The 19,263-nt window shown below is 41.8% G+C and overlaps 1 protein-coding gene across 1 annotated transcript in view; it reads right to left on the reverse strand.

Annotated features, from left to right (window-relative positions):
- Nucleotides 1–19,263, reverse strand: part of lama1 (laminin, alpha 1) — a 349,617-nt gene that overhangs the window by 241,457 nt on the left and 88,897 nt on the right. Inside the window, exon 4 of the mRNA XM_063058896.1 lies at nt 5,786–6,028. Coding sequence (XP_062914966.1) covers nt 5,786–6,028 — 243 coding nt within the window. The remainder of the gene's footprint in view (nt 1–5,785; nt 6,029–19,263) is intronic.

Consider the following 19,263-nt stretch of genomic DNA (forward strand, 5'->3'; position numbering starts at 1 on the left):
TGGAGAACTGAAAATATGAATCCCAATATTGGTGAAGGGTAGAATCAGATTTATTTATCACTGACATCATCAGAGATTACTAGATCATAGGTTTAAGGTAAAGGTGAAATATTTATGGAGAACCTGATGGGAACTGGAGTGCACGTGTGGAATGAGCTGCCAGCAATAGTGGTGGGAGCAGGTTCAACTGTAACATTTAAGAGACATTTGGATGAGAGGGGTATGCAGCACTATGGTCTGGGTCTGGGTAAATGGAACTAGGCAGAAAAATGGGTCAGCACAGATTAGATGGGCTGAAAGACCTGTTCCTCAACTGTATGATCTATGACTTACGTTGTGAGATGTGTTGTTTTGCAGAAGCAGTACAAAGCAAGACAAAGAATTACTACAAAGTACAATAAATAAATAAATAACTGGATAAATAAGTGGGTGGGTAGGTTGATAAATAATGAAATAACTACTGTGAAAGGCTGCACAGAAGCTAAGTAATCTCTTTAAAAATGTGAAGCCAGAAGGATTTTAGTGCTGCAGCCTCTTTTAAAGCATGCCGACCGGCTTGCTATTCATTGTCCATGGTTGGTGTATGGACAGTGGTAAGTAGTTGTGAAGCACAGATGCTGCCCATTAGGAGGAAGTAAGCTGATGTGGGAACAGCTCTTAGGATAGCCTGTGGGGAGGAAATGTGCAAATGGAAAGGAAAACACCTACATTAGGGAGGTCCAAAGTTTTCCCAGTCGAGGCCCAGACAAAGTTCCTCTTGCTCCAGGGTATCCATCAATCCTGCTGAAGGGCTTCGACTTGAAACGCTGACTGTACTCTTTTCCTAGATGCTGTCTGGCCTTCCTCCGGCATTTTCTGTGTGTTCCTCATGGTCCAACAAGGGTAGCATTATGTTTTAAAACTGTCACTTAAATGCAAACATGAGGAAATCTGCAGATGCTGGAAATTCAAGCCACACACATAAAAAATGCTGGTGAACGCAGCAGGCCAGGCAGCATCTATAGGAAGAGGTACAGTTGACGTTTCGGGCCGAGACCCTTCGTCAGGACTAACTGAAAGAAGAGACAGTAAGAGATTTGAAAGTGGGAGGGGGAGGGGGAGATCCAAAATGATAGGAGAAGACAGGAGGGGGAGGGATGGAGCTAAGAGCTGGAAGGTTGATTGGCAAAAAGGATACGAGGCTGGTGAAGGGAGAGGATCATGGGATGGGAGGCCTAGGGAGAAAGAAGTGGGGGGGGAAGCCCAGAGGATGGGCAAGGAGTTATAGTGAGAGGGACAGAGGGAGAAAAAAAGAGGGGAAAAAAGAGAAAAGAAAAAATAATAATCATAAATAAATAAGGGATGGGGTACAAAACGGAGGTGGAGCATTAACGGAAGTTAGAGAAGTCAATGTTCATGCCATCAGGTTGGAGGCTACCCAGATGGAATATAAGGTGTTGTTTCTCCAACCTGAGTGTGGCTTATTCTTGACAGTAGGAAGCCGTGGATAGACATATCAGAATGGGAATGGGACATGGAATTAAAATATGTGGCCACTGGGAGATCCTGCTTTCTCAGGCGGACGGAGCATAGGTGTTCAGTGAAACGGTCTCCCAGCCTGCATCGGGTCTCGCCAATATATAGAAGGCCGCATCAGGAGCACCGGACGCAGTATATCACCCCAGCCGACTTCCAGGTGAAGTGTCGCCTCACCTGGAAGGACTGTCTGGGGCCCTGAATGGTGGTGAGGAAGGAAGTGTAAGGCAGCAAACGCATCGCTCCCATTTCACGCACATCTGCTCTCACCGCATCCTCCCACCACCCCACGAGGAATAAGGTTCCCCTTGTCCTCACCTACCACCCCACCAGCCTCTGGGTCCAACATATAATTCTCCGTAACTTCTGCCACCTCCAACGGGATCCCACCACTAAACACACCTTTCCCTCCCCCCCGCCCGCTTTCCGCAGGGATCGCTCCCTACGGCGACTCCCTTGTCCATTGGTTTCCCCCCCCGCCCATCCCTTCCCACCGATCTCCCTCCTGGCACTTAACCTTGTAAGCAGAACAAGTGCTACATGTGCCTTTACACTTCCTCCCTCACCACCATTCAGGGCCCTAGGCCTCTCGTCCCATGATCCTCTCCCTTCTCCAGCCTCGTATACCTTTTGCCAATCAACTTTCCAGCTCTTAACTCCATCCCTCCCCCCTCCTGTCTTCTCCTATCATTTCAGATCATTCCCCTCCCCCTCCCACTTTCAAATCTCTTACTATCTCTTCTTTCAGTTAGTCCTGACAAAGGGTCTCGGCCCAAAACATCGACTGTACCTCTTCCTATAGATGCTGCCTGGCCTGCTGCATTCACCAGCACTTTTTATGTGTGTTCCTCTTCCAGCTGAGCTAGTCCAACAGGAGACTCACTCAAGCTCATTCTCGTTCAATCTACTGGAGTTGAAATTGCAGTCAGACACAAATAAATTCATCAGGACCTGACCTGCATGTACAAGAGAAGACCCCACTGGTTTGGAGCAAATGAGTTTACCACTTGCTTCGATGCACTAGTTAAAATGAAGTTTTGTTAGTCCTCAGTGGCTGCTGTGAAGGTTAATAACCTCAGTAATTTTAATTATCTGCTCAGCTAGTTTCCACTGAGCGGTTAGGATTAATAAATGCCCTTTGTGGCTTCTTCTAACGCTGTATGAATACACGACAAGAGTATATTTCTATATGGTCCAAACAAGTGCAAAAACATGACATTGGCCAGCATGTCTCTTAACGGTTAAATGAATTTGACAAGATGAGTTTGAAGGTCTTTGGCCTTCAGTGTGTAATATGTGCAGGATTAACTGCCCTGGATACAGAACAGAGCATCATTTAACTGTGTCATAAACCTAGCACCCTGTTTTCCTCGGAAAGTAATAAAATTATTTCTAACGTTGCAGAATTTTTTAATGGCAACTGCTGCTCTTGTATTGCACAGATTCATTTACAAATGAGGCATCAGTTGGCAAGAAACCTGCCTCCCATTTCCTGTTACAAAATCAGCTAAACCTCCTGCTTCAAAGTGATACAAAGGAAGATGAGATTTAACCTCAGGACACTGGAGATGCAAGAGACTGCAGGTTCTGCAATCCAGAGCAAAAAACAAACTTCTGGAGGAACCCTGTGGGTCAGTTAGCATCTGTAGAGGGCAATGGATAGTAAGTGTTTTGGGTGGAAACCATTTGAAAGGAATTCTCCTGCAGCTTGTATTTTAACATCAGGAGCTGTTCACACACTTCTTGTCCAAACGTAAATAGCTTTCACACTGAAATATGACTGAAAGAAGCACCCCATTCTTCATCGTTGCATCCTATTTGAAACACTCCGGCCAGAAAAGCAGATTGCACTCTGAAACGCATGGTAAAGAGCCACTGCACTGCCTTGGTTTGGTTGTATCGCTGCAAACTTCTTCAGAGCTGAGGCCAGGAGTCTAATTATTGGTTTAGGGGTGGCGAGGTTTGAAGGAGAAAAATGACCTTGGAGGGGTGGGTGGTGGCAGCTGGCTGGACATTGTTGTCTTGTGTGGGGAGAATTAGGTGAAAGTGGGGCCTCAAAGGTGGAGTCATGGTGATTGGGGATGAGTGGTGAACAGGGAACCTGGGTCAACTGGAGTTTGGAGGCAACGGACTGGGTAAAAGAGAAGGATAAGAACAGGAACTTAAGTCAGTGCCTGGCATAGAACTGCAATTTGGCACTTTTGGAGTGACCTAGATTTTGTGCATCAACGTTTTACGAGAGCTGTCATCAGGACTTGCCTGACACTATCTGACCCAGTGAGTCCTCCATCATTTTGCATGTATTGATCAAGATTATCATCACCTGCAAAATCTCTTGTGCCTGGGTACATTTCCAAATTTCACCAGGATATGGTGGCAGTGGCATTCCATTCCAGCAGAAATAAGTGATTGATAGTCGCATATTGCTACAGTAAACAACATTTCTTAGCTGTACATTTCTCCTTTTGTTTCAGTGAGACAACTCCATGCTTGACTGGACAAGCTAACCTACGTCCTTCTGGCCAAGTTGCAACCTTCTGGATTCCACACCGGACTTTACAATTTATAGCTCTGCATTAGTCGTCCATCTGTGATAATTGGTTCAGTATGCTTGTTTCTTTGCCTTCACAGATGCTGCTTGACCTGACATATTGAGTTCTTTTAGAACTCTTCGATTTTTTTCCCCCTTTCTGTTTTTATTTTCTCTGGGAGTAGAGAACACAGACAGCTGGGAATGTTTTCAAGTTGACAAGCTTCCTACTCCCCAACTGCTCCCATTCAGATAACGTTGTTTACAGTTTATCCCCATCGTCATCCTGGATTTACTCTGCCACAGACATCCATCCTCTCTCACCATCTCCACAGCTTAAATGAGCTTCTTTCTTTGGCTTTCTTCCAGTTCTGAGGAAGGTTCTTCAACTTGAAATGATAATTTTGTTTCTATTCCCATTGATGTGGCCTGACCTGCCCAGTAGTTTCTGTTTTTTACTCTCGATTTCTAGCAGTTACACTTTTTATTTCTGATTTTCACCTGAATGCAGAGGTGGGCTTGCGTTGAAATCTACTTCTGGAAAACAGTCCATTTTTCTCAACATGCACAAACCCACTGCTACAGCATTCATAAGCACAATTGCCTTTGTGAAGTTCACCTGGCAGTTGTTGCACAGAATGTTTGATAATGTCCTTCTTCTGCCCAATTCCATCTGTTGATGAGTCATAGAGCTCTACAGCACAGAAACAAGCCCCTCAGCCCAGCTAGTCTATGCCAGTCTGATCTGCTGCCTCGTCCCATCTACCTGCCCTCATACCTCTCTCATCCATGTAGCTATTCAAACTTCTCTTAAATATGACAATTGAGCCCGCATCTACCACTTATAACCATACAACAATTACAGCACGGAAACAGGCCATCTCGGCCCTTCTAGTCCGTGCCGAACTCTTACTCCCACCTAGTCCCACCGACCTGCACTCAGCCCATAACCCTCCATTCCTTTCCTGTCCATATATCTATCCAATTTAACTTTAAACGACAACATCAAACCTGCCTCAACTACTTCTGCTGGAAGCTCGTTCCACACAGCTACCACTCTCTGAGTAAAGAAGTTCCCCCTCATGTTACCCCTAAACTTTGCCCTTTAACTCTCAACTCATGTCCTCTTGTTTGAATCTCCCCCACTCTCAACGGAAAAAGCTATCCACGTCAACTCTATCTATCCCCTTCATAATTTTAAATACCTCTATTAAGTCCCCCCTCAACCTTCTATGCTTCAAAGAATAAACTTCTGGCAGTTCATCCTACAACACCCTCTGAGTGAAGAAGTTTCCCTTCAAATTACCCTTAAAAATTTCAGCTTTCACCTCCAGTAAACATTTGACTTCTAGCTCTAGTCTCACCCAACTTCTGTTGGGGGGGGGGAAGCCTGCTTGTATTTACCCCTATCTATACCTCTCATAATTTTGTATAGCTCTATCAAATCCTCCCTCATTCTCCTACGCTCCAAGAAACAATGTCCTAACCAATTCAACCTTCCCCAATAACTCAGGCTCTTGAGTCCTGGCAACATTCCTGCACTCTTTTAAGCTTATTGGTATTTTCCCTGTAGGTAGGCAAACTGCACACATTACTCAAAAATTGGCCTCAGCAATATTTAATCCAACTTCAACAGAACATCCCAACTCCTGTACTGAGTGATGAGTGATCCACCAAAACCCTGTTTTAAAATGTACCTTCCAGCAGGTATTTGATACCTTTCTATGAAGATGACATTACCTCTCCATGCTCCAATGGGACGAGCCTGGAATAATAAGAAGTGCAGATCACTTCGTCATCTCTTTTGTAGGTTGGCGGCCCAATTCGAGGCACAATGTTGTATCGGGTCAAGCACTCAGTATCACTTGTGGCATAGTACTGCCATGGTTCAAATGTAACGCCATCGATTGAGCGCTCCAAAACCCAATTGCCAGGACGTGGAGAATTTGCTGCTTTAATGATAACATAGGCGACTTGAAAAACCTAAACAAGAGAAAGAAATGCAAATCAGACATGCTTACAAATACCTTTGCTTACAAATATCCGGCTGTTGGTGTGAGCTTTTGCAATTAGCTCCATTTAAAATAATACATCACTTGCAACAAATGTCCAGAAGATGCAATTCTGATTATCACTTAATGACACTACCTGGAATGTTCACAATTAATTACAGCATTTCAAAAATATAAATAAATGAGCAAAAATGACTGACAACATTTGTGACAAATTTTCAGTTTTTATTTCAGATTACCTGCAACTGTTGAATCTAGTGCCAGAAGTAAAAACAGACATATTGGCAAAGCACCTAGCACAACCACTGGAAGAATCCTAAAGCTCTTTACCAATAAGTACTGTAATGGTAATCAACTTGCTCCCACAAAGATCAACCTGAAAATTGCCATATATATTCAGTTTTAGTGATAGCATTAAGGGATAAAAGTTGGCCAGAATCCTGGATGTAACACCTATCACATTCTGAATCAATGCTATAGGAGATTTTACACCCACTCAAGAGCCCCAGATTGAGCCTCAGTTTAACATCTACCACAGAAACAATTTGTCAACCCTACTTCTACCACTTAATAAAATCCTGGCTGACTTGACCTTGGCCTTGCTCTGCTATCCTACCTGTTACCCATGACAGTTGACTCCCCCTACAGACCAAAATTCCATCCATAGCAGCGTGGTATCAGTGTGGTATGGCAATTGTCCTGTATCCCACCACAAAGCACTCCAGCGTGTGGTGAAAACTGCCCAGCGGATTATCGGCACCCAATTGCCCACCATTGAGAACATCTACCATGAACTCTGCCTGGGCAGAGCGAAAAGCATTATCAGGGATGCATCTCACCCTAACCATGGACTTTTTACTCTCCTCCCATCCGGTAGGCGCTACAGGAGCCTCTGCTCCCGCACCAGCAGACACAGGAAGAGCTTCTTCCCTGAGGCTGTGACACTGCAGTATTGCATCCGTATTGTACTGTCTCAGTACTTTTATATTTGTGTGCTGTAGCACTTCTTTTATTCACAGTTATTTTGTAAATAACACTATTCTTTGCCAGATGCTAAATGCATTTCATTGGCTTTGTATCTGTACTCGGCACAATGACAATAAAGCTGAATCTAATCTAATCTAATCTTGAATAATTTCAATTATTCACTCACCACATCCCTCTGTAGTAAAGATTTCAAAGAATTTAAAGCCCTCTATAAAATAAAAAACACATCATCTCATTCCTAAATAGGTAATCCATTATCCGGAAACTATGCCTTTAGTTCTAGAATCATTTATGAGGAGAATCACCATCTCAACGTCTCCCCTATCAAGCTCTTACAGATCAAGAACAACTATCATTCATCAAAAGACGAATATGTCTAGGCCCGATCTCTTCAATCTTTCCTCATAAGACAGTTCCTTCATCCATGAATCAACCTGATAATTACTCTCTCAACTACCTCTGATGTGGGCACACCAGTGCTTAAATAGAGACCAAAGCTTCTCTCAGAATTCAGCTGTACAGTCTCACTAACACACAGGACATTTGCAGCAAGGCTTTCTGCTTTTTTATATTCCATAAAGGTGTCACTCCATTAGCTCTCCTGGTCTACTGGAGTGCTGACTCTATGTTTAATGTATATGAGGATTCATAGATCCTGCAGCATTTTGCAGCCTCTCTACAATATTGTATATTTCCATTCTTCCTTTCCAAGTGAATAAACTCTCATTTACCCATATTATTCTTTTTCTGTTTTCCCATGAACTTAATCTATTTAAGTACCTTTGCAGACTCTTTGTGCTCTCCTCATCACCCACTCCCCACCTTTCTTTGTATCATTTGGAAATTTGGCTATGCTATACTGAGTTCCTTCAAGTGAGTTATTAATAAAGTCTGTCAATAGCCACACCATTCCCTGTAGCACCTCATTAATTACAGCTTTCCACCCTGAAAGTTACATAACTCTGTCTCCTGTTAATAAGTCTTCTTTCCCTAACATGGTTCCCAAAGCACTATAAACTATAACCTGATCCATCTCAATCCACACCTTCTGGGATTCTAAATACACTCTATCCACTAGCATTCTTTTAACCACCCTGCTCTAACAAATCTTCAAACATGATTTCCAGCTTAAGACCACAATTGCTCTGCTTGATTGTATCACAATTTTCAAAATGCCCTATTTCTAGATTCTTAATAATGGGATCGCAATAATTTCCCAAGGAAGATATTAGGTTAACTGGGCTGCCTGTCTCCCTCTTTCCTTCTGATAACAGCATAATGACTACCTGTGGGTAGGACTGAACAGTCAATGCTTCAGGCTGAGGTTTTTCATCAATAACTTCTTATGAGGTGCCTCAGCCCAAAGCAGCAACTGTTTATTTCTCGCCAGATGCTGCCTGACCTGCCGAGTTCCTAGCATTTTGTGTGTATTATTTGGGATTTTCAACATCTGAAGAATCTTGTGTTTATGCTTATCGTTTTCCACTTTGCTAGGAAAATTTCCCAACTGTAGGAAACTGGAAAGCTATGATCAGTGTTTCTGTCCATCATGTCTGCAGCCACTTCTTTTATGACCTTAGGAGCCAACAATCAGCTCCAACAACCTGCTCCATCAGTACTTTGCTCGGGTGGAAGAGCATCCTTTTAGGTTTCTGTGTAAAACATTCTTGGTTTGAGGGTTGAAGGAGCAGTGGTGCTCAGTGAGCCACAGATTATTTCCAACTTCACACTATAAGTAAAATCTAAAATCACAAACAAGAGAAATCTGCAGATGCTGGAAATCCAAGCAACACACACAAAATACTAGAGGAACTTACAGGCCAGGCAGCATCTACAGAAAAGAGTACAGTCGATGTTTCAGGCCAAGACCCTTCAGCAGAACTGGACAAAAAAGATGAGGAGTAGATTTAAAAGGTGGGGGGAGAGGGAGGGGAGGAGAGGGAAGTAAAATCTACAATGTGAAAATCGCACTTTGTTAGAGAGCACTGTCGCAAAACGATGGACAAGAATCTAATGTACTGTACAACATGTGAACATGTGAATACTGACAGATGCTGAGTTATGAAAGGATACCATTCCTGTGAACTGCGTGCCCATATAAGAACTTTTCTGTATGTCAGAAACATATAATTTCCTCTGTATTACTCTGCATACAGTTGCTATAATTCATTCATTTGATTGCATACCTTCTATTTGTACTGTATGAATGCCCATAATTCAACTAACGGAAAATACACTGCATCCAGTTGTTAACGTATACCATGAACCTTTTTTTTCTTTTTTGTTAGGCTTCAGTAAAAATTAAAGGAGAATTTGTGTAAAGTTGTATTGCCATAATTCAGATCACTCATAAGCTGGAGAGCCCTCGTAGTGTAAACTGAACAATTCCTTGTGTTTTTGTTTACTTTGTTTTAGATTTCTAGCAGTTGCTGTCCAACTCCTATTAGAAAGGAGGCAACATATTGCAGTATCCATGCGAGGACTACCAGACTCAAAAACAGTTACTAACTCCATCACTTCCATTAATCATTTTATACACAGCCTGGGGTCACTTTATGGACATAAGTTGAATTAGGTTCTGTAGACAAGCTATATTATGTATTTATATTTATTGTGTTTTAAAATTATTATTATTATTTCCTTTATCTTGTGTTTTCTTGGGTCTGCATCATATCCGGAATAACAATTATTATTTTCTGCTTACACTTGTTTACAGGAAATGATATTAAACAATCTTGAATCTTGAGCTGTTACTCTCCCCATTTCAATCAGAATTGGCCAAGTCTAGGAAAGCCTTTGCCATCATTACCTTTCAATTTAATTTTGTTGCTTGCAGTTTGAAAGAATAAACAAAAGTATAATATCTCAGATAGCATGCAACATTTTCTAAATAAAATATGGTTGGAAAAAATATTTTTAAAGTAAAAGGGATAAAAAGATCCCAACTAAAATAATGAAGGGAAATACCAGGAGTGATTTTCTAGGCCCAGCACAAGTAGTAGTTATCTCACGCTTGATCTTTACTGTGTCACCAGGGCCCAAGAGCGTTGAAATTTTCTATGTTCTGACTCCTCCACCAAGATGAAAACAGGAAGTAATTAAACATAGGCTGCCAAAGGGTCTAACAGCTCTTCCTGCTGGGGATAAAGTGGAGCAAAGTGGGGTGGCACGCAGAGACTCTGAACATTATACCAGAGTATAGGAAGAGTAAAATTCTTTAATCATGAGTGTAATTCCTTCCTCCTTTAAGCTACTTCAGAGAAATCCCAGATCCCTGGATGTGAATTGTTATTCACATTCCCCTGAAAAGGACCCCCCACCCCACCTTATTTTAGCTGCTTGACTTTTCCCATGACTCAACTTCAATGAAAAAAATAGACCACCACAGCTTCATGTCTTCACTTTAAGTGTAAAACTATACTGCTGAAATAAACCAAGTGAATAAACAAGTAACATGCACACACAATTAAGTACCAAGAGGATATACCCATTCAGTGATGGGAAAGCAAAAAGGATCAAAATCTCATATATGGTGCAAATAACTTTTTCACTTTGTGCATTATTTTTTCTTAAATTTCTTACAGCTGCACTGGTTTAAATTATCTCTTCACCATTTCAGGGAACGCACAGACAACAGTCAAATCTGCGCACTTAACTCTCGAAATTAAGCAGGCGAAAAGAGCATTAGTTCTGTATCTCTGTTTAAATTTGAACAAAATGGACCTGGCATTTTCACCCCGCTGAGTAGATATAAAATAAAAATTCCTGCTGAAAGGCTTCCTTACACTAACAGACTCAGTCAGGTAATCACTGTCCCACAAGAAGCGGCCTACAAAAGGCTTTAAGTGCCATTACTGAGGGAGTTTATCTCATCCAAAATGTCATTTGAAATCCAATCCATCAGGACATTCTTGACATTCTTGGAGATGCCCAAACAGGAACTCTGTTGACAAATGGCAATGACCTCTAACCTGCAGCAGTGATTACTTTGGAAAACTGAGAAGCTAGTAGCAAAGAGCAGCTACCACTCAGCATCTCATCATACTCAGAGGTGTTTGCTTAAGAAACTCCTTCCTTCATTCCTCTTTCACTCAACCTTACCTGCATTTTTATTTCATGCTTGTAATTTCTTTAGTGGTTTATACCTTAAACATTTTTAGCCTGGAGTGATCAATTCCATTTACTATACACCTCTAATCCTACTGTAATCACTCCCTCAGACTATTGAACAGACTTCTTGTGTGATAACATGGATCTTGACCTTCCAATCAACCCTGTTGTGATCTTTCATTTTATTTACTGTACATGCATTGTATTTTTTCGGAAGCTTTTACATTTCATTTTACGTTGTTATAGGTTTACCTGATTTTACCTTAAAGTGCAATCATTTAATCAGTATGAACAGAATGCAAGACAAGCTTTTTCAATTTACCTTGATACATGAGGCAATAATAAATCAATACCAATATCAATATAGTGCAAATAGCCATGAATTTCACCAGAGAATTGTTCACAAAAAGTGATTCACAACCATATTATAGAAATTTATAGTATATTTTATGCATTGCATTGCACTGCTGCCACAAAAACAACAACTTTCATGACATAGGTCAGTGGTAATGAATCTCATTCAAATTGTGAAGGCACAGTTCCTGATAATTAGCAAATTAAATTCAAGAGCCCAGAATCAGAGAAAGGTAAGAACCATATGGGTTTTGATTAGATTACAAAGGTAGAAGCTCTGCCATTATTGAGAGGCCTGAAACAGTGGTGGCACTTAACTAGGGGCTAAAGTTCATCCCTGAGCATTACTAATGAGAGAACAAAAGGTTGATATGGGCAACAAACTCATAAATACTGGAGACACAAAAGACTGCAGCTACTGGAATTTGAAGCAACACACAAATTATAGGAGGAATTGAGCAGATCAGCTCGTCTCTATGGAGGGGAACAAACTGTCAACATTTTGGTTTGAGACCCTCAACTGGACTGAATAAAGGGTCTCAAGAAAAAGTCTTAACCGGAAACATCGGCTGTCTATTCCCCTCCACAGATGCTACCTGACCTGTGGAGTTCATCCAGTACTTTGTATGTAACCCATAAACAACTTCAGAAGACGGGCCACCAGAAAGTGTGTGAGGTTCAGCCTGACGACAATGCTCCATTCTGAGTCCTGTTCATCATTACTCTCCACAGAGCTAAAACTGGGACAAGAGTTTGAGGAGTAAAACATGGTATCCTACCAAATGCCTGGGTGCTAAGGTATAATCCCAATCCTGATGTATAATATCATTAAAATAAATTGACCATGTCATTCCAGAGAGAACTGAAGGACCAAATTTAGAATACTTGCATATTGTGCCAGAAAATGGGGCAAGGGTCTGTTTTCCTTGGAGTTTCATAGAATGAGGGGTGACCTTATTCAAGTATATAAGAGCCTGAGGGGGTCGGCAAGTTAAATGTTGAAATGTTTTCACTTGTGGAAGAGTCACAAACAAGGGGACATAACCACAAAATAAAAGGTCTATCATTTAAAACTAAGGTATGTGAAAATGTAATCTCTCAGAGTGTGCTGAATCTCTGGAATTCTCTGCTCCAGAGGATAGTGGTGTATGATTATCAGATATAACTAAGGGGGAAATAGATAAATATTTGAAAGATTGGGAAATTAGAGTTATGGGGAAATGGTACAGAAGTTACAACCAGCAAAGGGCAGCTACTTGGAGAGCTGGGGTGAAATTGGGGAGAACCATATGGGATTTGTACAATGATGGTCAACTCAGACTTGATCAGAATCAGAATCAGGTTTATTATCACTGGCATGTGTCGTTAAATTTGTTAACTTAGCAGCAGCAGTTCAATGCAATACATAATCTAGCAGAAAAAGTAAATAAATGATGGGCCGAGGGGCCTGTTTCAACACTATGATCTATGAAACCAGGGCAGAATATGAGATACTATTAAAATCAACTTCAAATTTGATGGGAAATATAACTGGGACTTTTCTCTGAGACTTCTGTGAAGTGTACACACGATGAACAAAAGTCAGATTAAAAAGTGGGTTTATTCAAATTCTTGGTAGGTCTGCAGCTCAACTATATTCTCCTACTTTTGTTCTATTAGATCCTAGGAAACAAGATCTGGAACTGTCCTTGGAGTAAACGGGAGTTGCTTACATCTGTGGTTAGTGTGTCAACCCGAATCACAGCAGGCTCAATAGAGGGAGAGATACTGGGGAGTAACACACTCTGACAATGTAGGCTGCTCACTGCACCAGAATAAAACAACTTTCACACGCATTTGAAGCAAACAAAAAGGCAGCTGTTACAATCTATTGGTTCTCTGCTGAAGGCCAGTGAGGCCAGCAGGGAAATGGGATGTGAAGCATTCAAGGACAATAGAACTCTCTATATTATGCACAGTTCACACACAACAGTTACGATTGTGGTGGCTACCTACAAATTTAAATACAAGTAAACCGAGGTACACAGAAAGCTTCCCCAGAGTACACTACTTCCATTCATCCAATCAAAGCATTACTGCAACACAGGAGGTGGCTGGTCAGTCTACCCCCACCATGCCTGCTCCTTATACAGAGCAATCTATTCCATCCCACCGCCCTGCTCATTCAATGTAGCCCTGCAACGTTTGTCCAAACCCACGTTAAATTACATTAATACATGTCCTCACAAATTCTAGTCCCAACACACTCGGATCTGACACGACAGTTTAAAATTATCAGTTGAAGTCTTCACTCATAGGTTTCATGACAGGATCACAAACTGAAAAAAGAGGCTACATTTAAACCCATGTTTGTGTGTGTGCGGGATCTGTGTACTTGTTCTGCTCAACTTTAACTTTGATACTGCTTCATTTCTCTGTTTTTTTGTCTTAGAACATTACAGCACAGGAACAGGTCCCTTGGCCCACAAAGTTGTGGTGAACCAGTTAGAAATCAAATGGCCAACTAAACTAATCTCCTCTGCCTACACAATGTCCATACCCTTCCACTTTCCTCACATTCACGTGTCCAACAAAATGTCTCTAACATATCTGCCTCTACCACCACCCCAGGCAGTGAAATTACCTCATCTCGCCTTAAATGCATCCCGTCTGGTATTAGACATTTCAACCCTGGGAGAAATATACTGTCTGTCTGCTCTATCCATGTCTCTCATGATCTCATAAACTTCTATCAGATCTCCCTTCAGCCTCCACTGTTCCAGAAAAACAACCCAGGTTTGTCCAACCTCTCATTACAGCACACACCCTCTAATCCAGGCAGCATCCTGGTAAATCTCTTCTCTGCCCTTTCCAAAGTTTCAACATCCTTCCTAGAACTGAATGCAATACTCCAAATGCAGCCTAACTAGAGTTTTACAAGTAAATCTCACAGTCGTATGTACTACATATATGTACAATGATAAATAAATTTACTTTGAACTTTGTACAAGAAGGAAAGAGATTTAGCAAGGTCATTCCAAAGTTGAGGGGCTTGGCAGCCAAAGAAGTAGCAGTGAACAATGACAGAGTAGACAGGGATTTGTCGGAGAAGCAGCTATTGCAAAGGGCAGCAGGGATGGTAGGGTGTGTGATAGGGAGCAGCATGACCATGACAGGACTGGAGAAAAGGAGATGGGAACATTAGCAGTGAGGCACTACCAGACACAGATCCAGGATGGATCAGCAAACTGGGAATGTCGGGGAGGTCGTGGGATTGGTCAAAATGTGTGCAGGCCTTGTGAAAAAGAAGGTGGGCTGCAGAAGGTAGATAGAGGGGTCTCAAAATTTCCTTCCTAACCACTTTCCCTGTAGAAATGTTCGTGTTAATGTAAGTTGAGAAATCTTACTTCTTATTCAGATCAATATTTTCACTAAAGTAATCAAAAGGAAGATTTCTGGGTCTTTGGTGGACATAGTTTTCTTTGTAAGCAAACTGCATATTTAAACATGAGCTTCAAAAAACTCCCTCTGAGAGCGGATGTCAGTCTGGTTGTTACCTGGGGGGCATATCGACCCCATGGCAGATTTTGAAGAGATCCCAATAATATGGAATACAGATGCACCAGGTCACTGGGTTACAATGCAGAAAAGTTCACACACTGTGGGAAACTAATCCGAGTTAAGAATTCGCTCCTTCTGCCTGGATAAACCAGGGGTACATTCCCTAGCACTTCTAAATCCACTCTCATTAACAAAAGGTTGTATCGGTTTTAACCCCAAGACACAGTCAAATACTCCTAGGCTGGCTTTTGGAAATGAATTGCGTGAAGAATAGTTAATAGTAATAATAAATATTTTATTGATCCTGAGTGGGAAATTCTATCGTTACAACAGCAACATTCAAAAAGCACACTTAGTAGCGTGCAGTTTTATCTATTAATGAAACAGAATAACAATATACACAATAATAATTGACCAATGTGCAGTAATTTATAATAATGTGCAATAATAATAATAATAGACTATTGTACTATGATCAAAGTTGCTGGTGAACGCAGCAGGCCAAGCAGCATCTATAGGAAGAGGCGCAGTCGACGTTTCAGGCCGAGACCCTTCGTCCGTCCTGACGAAGGGTCTCGGCCTGAAACGTCGACTGCGCCTCTTCCTATAGATGCTGCTTGGCCTGCTGCGTTCACCAGCAACTTTGATGTATGTTGCTTGAATTTCCAGCATCTGCAGAATTCCTGTTGTTTACTATTGTACTATGATGTGTGTTCTCCTGCCGCACAGAGATGAACTGTTGCATATGCTTATTGCATTTTTTTGTGTGCCATTCTCTGCCAGAGCCTCAGCGACCACTTTTCAAGTGGCTGTCTTGGAGGAAAGATTCTGTGAGTGGTCCCCCACATCCTTCTCACAGCGCAGATTTTTTTTACAAGGCCGAGTTGCGAGCTCCCGGCACGGATGGAAAGCATGCCCGGGAGTGGCCTGACTGAATTCGAACTCAGGAACTTTCGCTCGAGTCCGGCGCTGATGTCACTGCGCCACCAGCCGGTACTTATTGCATTTGAAAGGCAAGATTTTCTGTAGCAACCCTTGTGACAGCGGAGCTGAATAAGTCTGTTCGAAAGAGTGCTCCGCTGCTTATTCAGTAGGTCATGGAAAGGATGTACCAGATTGTCCATATTGGTCAAATGCAGCCCAGAGTCCAAGCAAAGAAATAAGTCTCATGACATCAGCAGCATGTTCCTGGGAAGCCTCCTCACCTATGACTACCATGATAAAGAAGCAACTACAATGTTTTGATACTGAAATCATTTACAGACCAGCCTGGTTAGAGATGTCAAATTTCATTCCTTATATTATTATTGGGTTTTAAGTAGGCCAACAATCATTTTTTTGGTCAAATTACTGATTGAAAAACTTAAATCCAAAATGGAATTTAAACCCCCAAGCTGTTGTGGTATGTTTTTAACTCATCTCTCCAGTTTGGCACAGAAGTGCAACTGTAAATCTCGCTGCCTCACAACTCCAGTAACCCAGGTTTAATCCTTGCTTCAATGCTGTGTGGAGTTTGCACATTCTATCTGTGACCACATGGGTTTCCTCAGAAGCTCTGGATCCATCCCACCTCCTAAAGACTTGTCAATTGAAGATTAACTTGTCACTAAGAGCTGTCGTTCATATAGGAGGGAGGATCAATAAGATGCTACTAGATAGATAAGAGGTAATAACTTACATGGAAGGAAGTGGAGGAAGGTGAATGATGGTTTACTCCTTCTCTGTTGTAAGAAAATACGAGTGATCACACTAAGATCATTTGTCAAGGATGATCAGGTGCCAATGATACTTGAAGCCATACTTCTAAAATCAAAACAATTGTTTGCCTGTCATTTTTACAGCACAAGTTGCCCCTTTACATTTAAGTAACAACTGGCACTACCTATTACATCTAATTCCCATTCTCTCCTCTCTGGCCCTCCAACCAACAGCTTGGATCTATAAGACCTGTAGAATTTCTCAGCAACGTCTCCACCCTGTTTTACACCTAATTCCCCAATCTGTCATCTCTGTCTTCCTGCCCTACCAGTCATCATCTTGGATCCTTATGCCTTTCCCCATTTTATCTAGCTGTTTCCTTAACAACCTTCTCCTCAACACTCATCAAACCCACCTTGTTGTATGCTGTCTCAGCCTTTAACATTTCTCCTTCATTTTGCCCAATCTCCTCCAGCCTTTGCCATGTCCCTTTCATGCAACAGACTCTCTGTTGAGTCCTTCATTCTGAACATCTGCTCTCTGCCAGCCATTAACATCCCTCTGCAAAGTCTCTCACTTGCCCCTAAACTCCACCTATAATCTTACCTGCATCACTGCACGACTCCCTAAGAACTCAGTTACGCCAGCCCCTGCATTCTAACCAAGTTGGTTTGCGTTCTGCTTCAACAAGGATCCCCACCCGTGAACAATGTCACGGGTAATCACGGGTGATGATTTTATAGGCAGGTAGGCTTTTCTACTTGTATTACCAACTACTGAAAGCTCCTTGACAGAGCAGAACCTATCTAAAAAACAAGCATATGTAAACTCTAAAATGAAATAGTAGAAAATACATTAACTAGGTTGCATTATGTTAAGAGAATTAAAAATTGGCAGCACAGCGGATAGTGCATTGCTATTACAGCTGTGAGTGCTCAGTAGTTCAATCTCAGCACCGTTCTGTATGTTCTCCCCATGGAACGTGTGGGTTTTCCCTGTGTGTCCTGGTTTCCTCCCACAGTCCAAAGTCATATCGAGTAGGTTGATCGGTCATTGTAAATTGTCTCGTAATTAGGTTAGGGTTAATTGGGGTTGTGGGGTCGCTGGGGCAGTGTGGCTCAAAGGCCCAAAAGGGCCTGCTCAACACTGTATCGCTAAATAAACAAAGTTTATCATCACCTACCTATGTTGTGAAGTTTGTTTTATTTTACGGCAGTGGTCCAGTGCAAGACATAAAAATTACTATCTCAGTAACTAAGTAAATAAGCAGGCAGGCAAATAGATAGTGCAAAAGAGGAAAAGTGAGGTAGTGTTTTTGGACCATTCAGAAATCGGATGGCAGAGGGGAAGTTTAAATTGGTACCACTGTTGGCACAGACACTGTGGAGCAAAGCGCCTGTCCCTGTGCTGAATTGTTTCTATATTCGTGCCAGAAACTGAGGGGACATGGTGAAGTTATTAGAAGCCAAAGAAGTGAAGTAAATCTAGATGAAGAAGATGGGCTGAACGAGGAGGAGGAGAACGGGTTATCACTCAAGGCATCAAAAAAATCTAAGGTAAACTTAAACATTTCTGTCTACATTTGGAATTTCTTGCTAGGCACCAGACACAGCGTTTGAGTGGTTATTTTTAACCCATTTACTCTCTGTTTGCCACCACCTGTTAAGGTACCTCTGTGCTCATCACACATATATTTGGCTGTACTGGGAATAAGTCCTGCTTGCACCAAGTTTTCCCTCCTGTTCCATCGCTGAAGCAGCATAATCACACCATGAAAACGGCAGCTGATGCAGCTCATTCTAAATCCTTCTTCAACAATGAGTCAGGGCAAATTATTCTTTTCACTTCAATCAGCACAGCCCAGATAAAAAAAATCAATCCTGACTCCTTCTAATTCCAAATTAGAGATTTACAAAACAGCACACGCAGTTCAGTATTCAGGCATCCATCAAATGGACTCCTTTTTAATTCGGAGTTGAATAGCTTGCTTTCTTCTTTCTTTTTCGTTGTGCCATCTACCAGTTTTCCACCTCACGCCATTTCGTAAATGAAACAAGTCAGACTACAGGTTGGGCTGGGCTTGAAGGTGGTATAGCCACTATTCTTTTCTCTCTTCACTATTTTATATAATTTACGTATAATTTATATTTTGTGTGCTGCCTGTGTTGACATGCCTGTGATGCTGTCACAAGCAGATTTTTCACTGTATCTGTACCTCAACACACTTTTTCAGATGACAGTAAACTTAACTCAACTCGGGTTCCTTTGTAACCCAGGCTTAGAGACCTGCTTTGGCTATCACAGAAACAGTTTGATTCCAGCAGTAAGTCAACAGATGAACTGCAAGGAGGCAGGATGTGATTCATGGTAAAGCAATCAATTGACTCATTAATTAGTAAGCATCAGCTTTCCCCAGTTTCTCCTGAGGTAAAATGCAGAATAGTTAAACATAAATTATGATAAACTCAATTCTCAGCAGTGAGGAGACTGGGCTCAACTGACAACTGATATATCCAA

Source organism: Mobula hypostoma, chromosome 1 (assembly GCF_963921235.1).
Source record: "Mobula hypostoma chromosome 1, sMobHyp1.1, whole genome shotgun sequence".
Lineage (NCBI taxonomy): Eukaryota > Metazoa > Chordata > Chondrichthyes > Myliobatiformes > Myliobatidae > Mobula > Mobula hypostoma.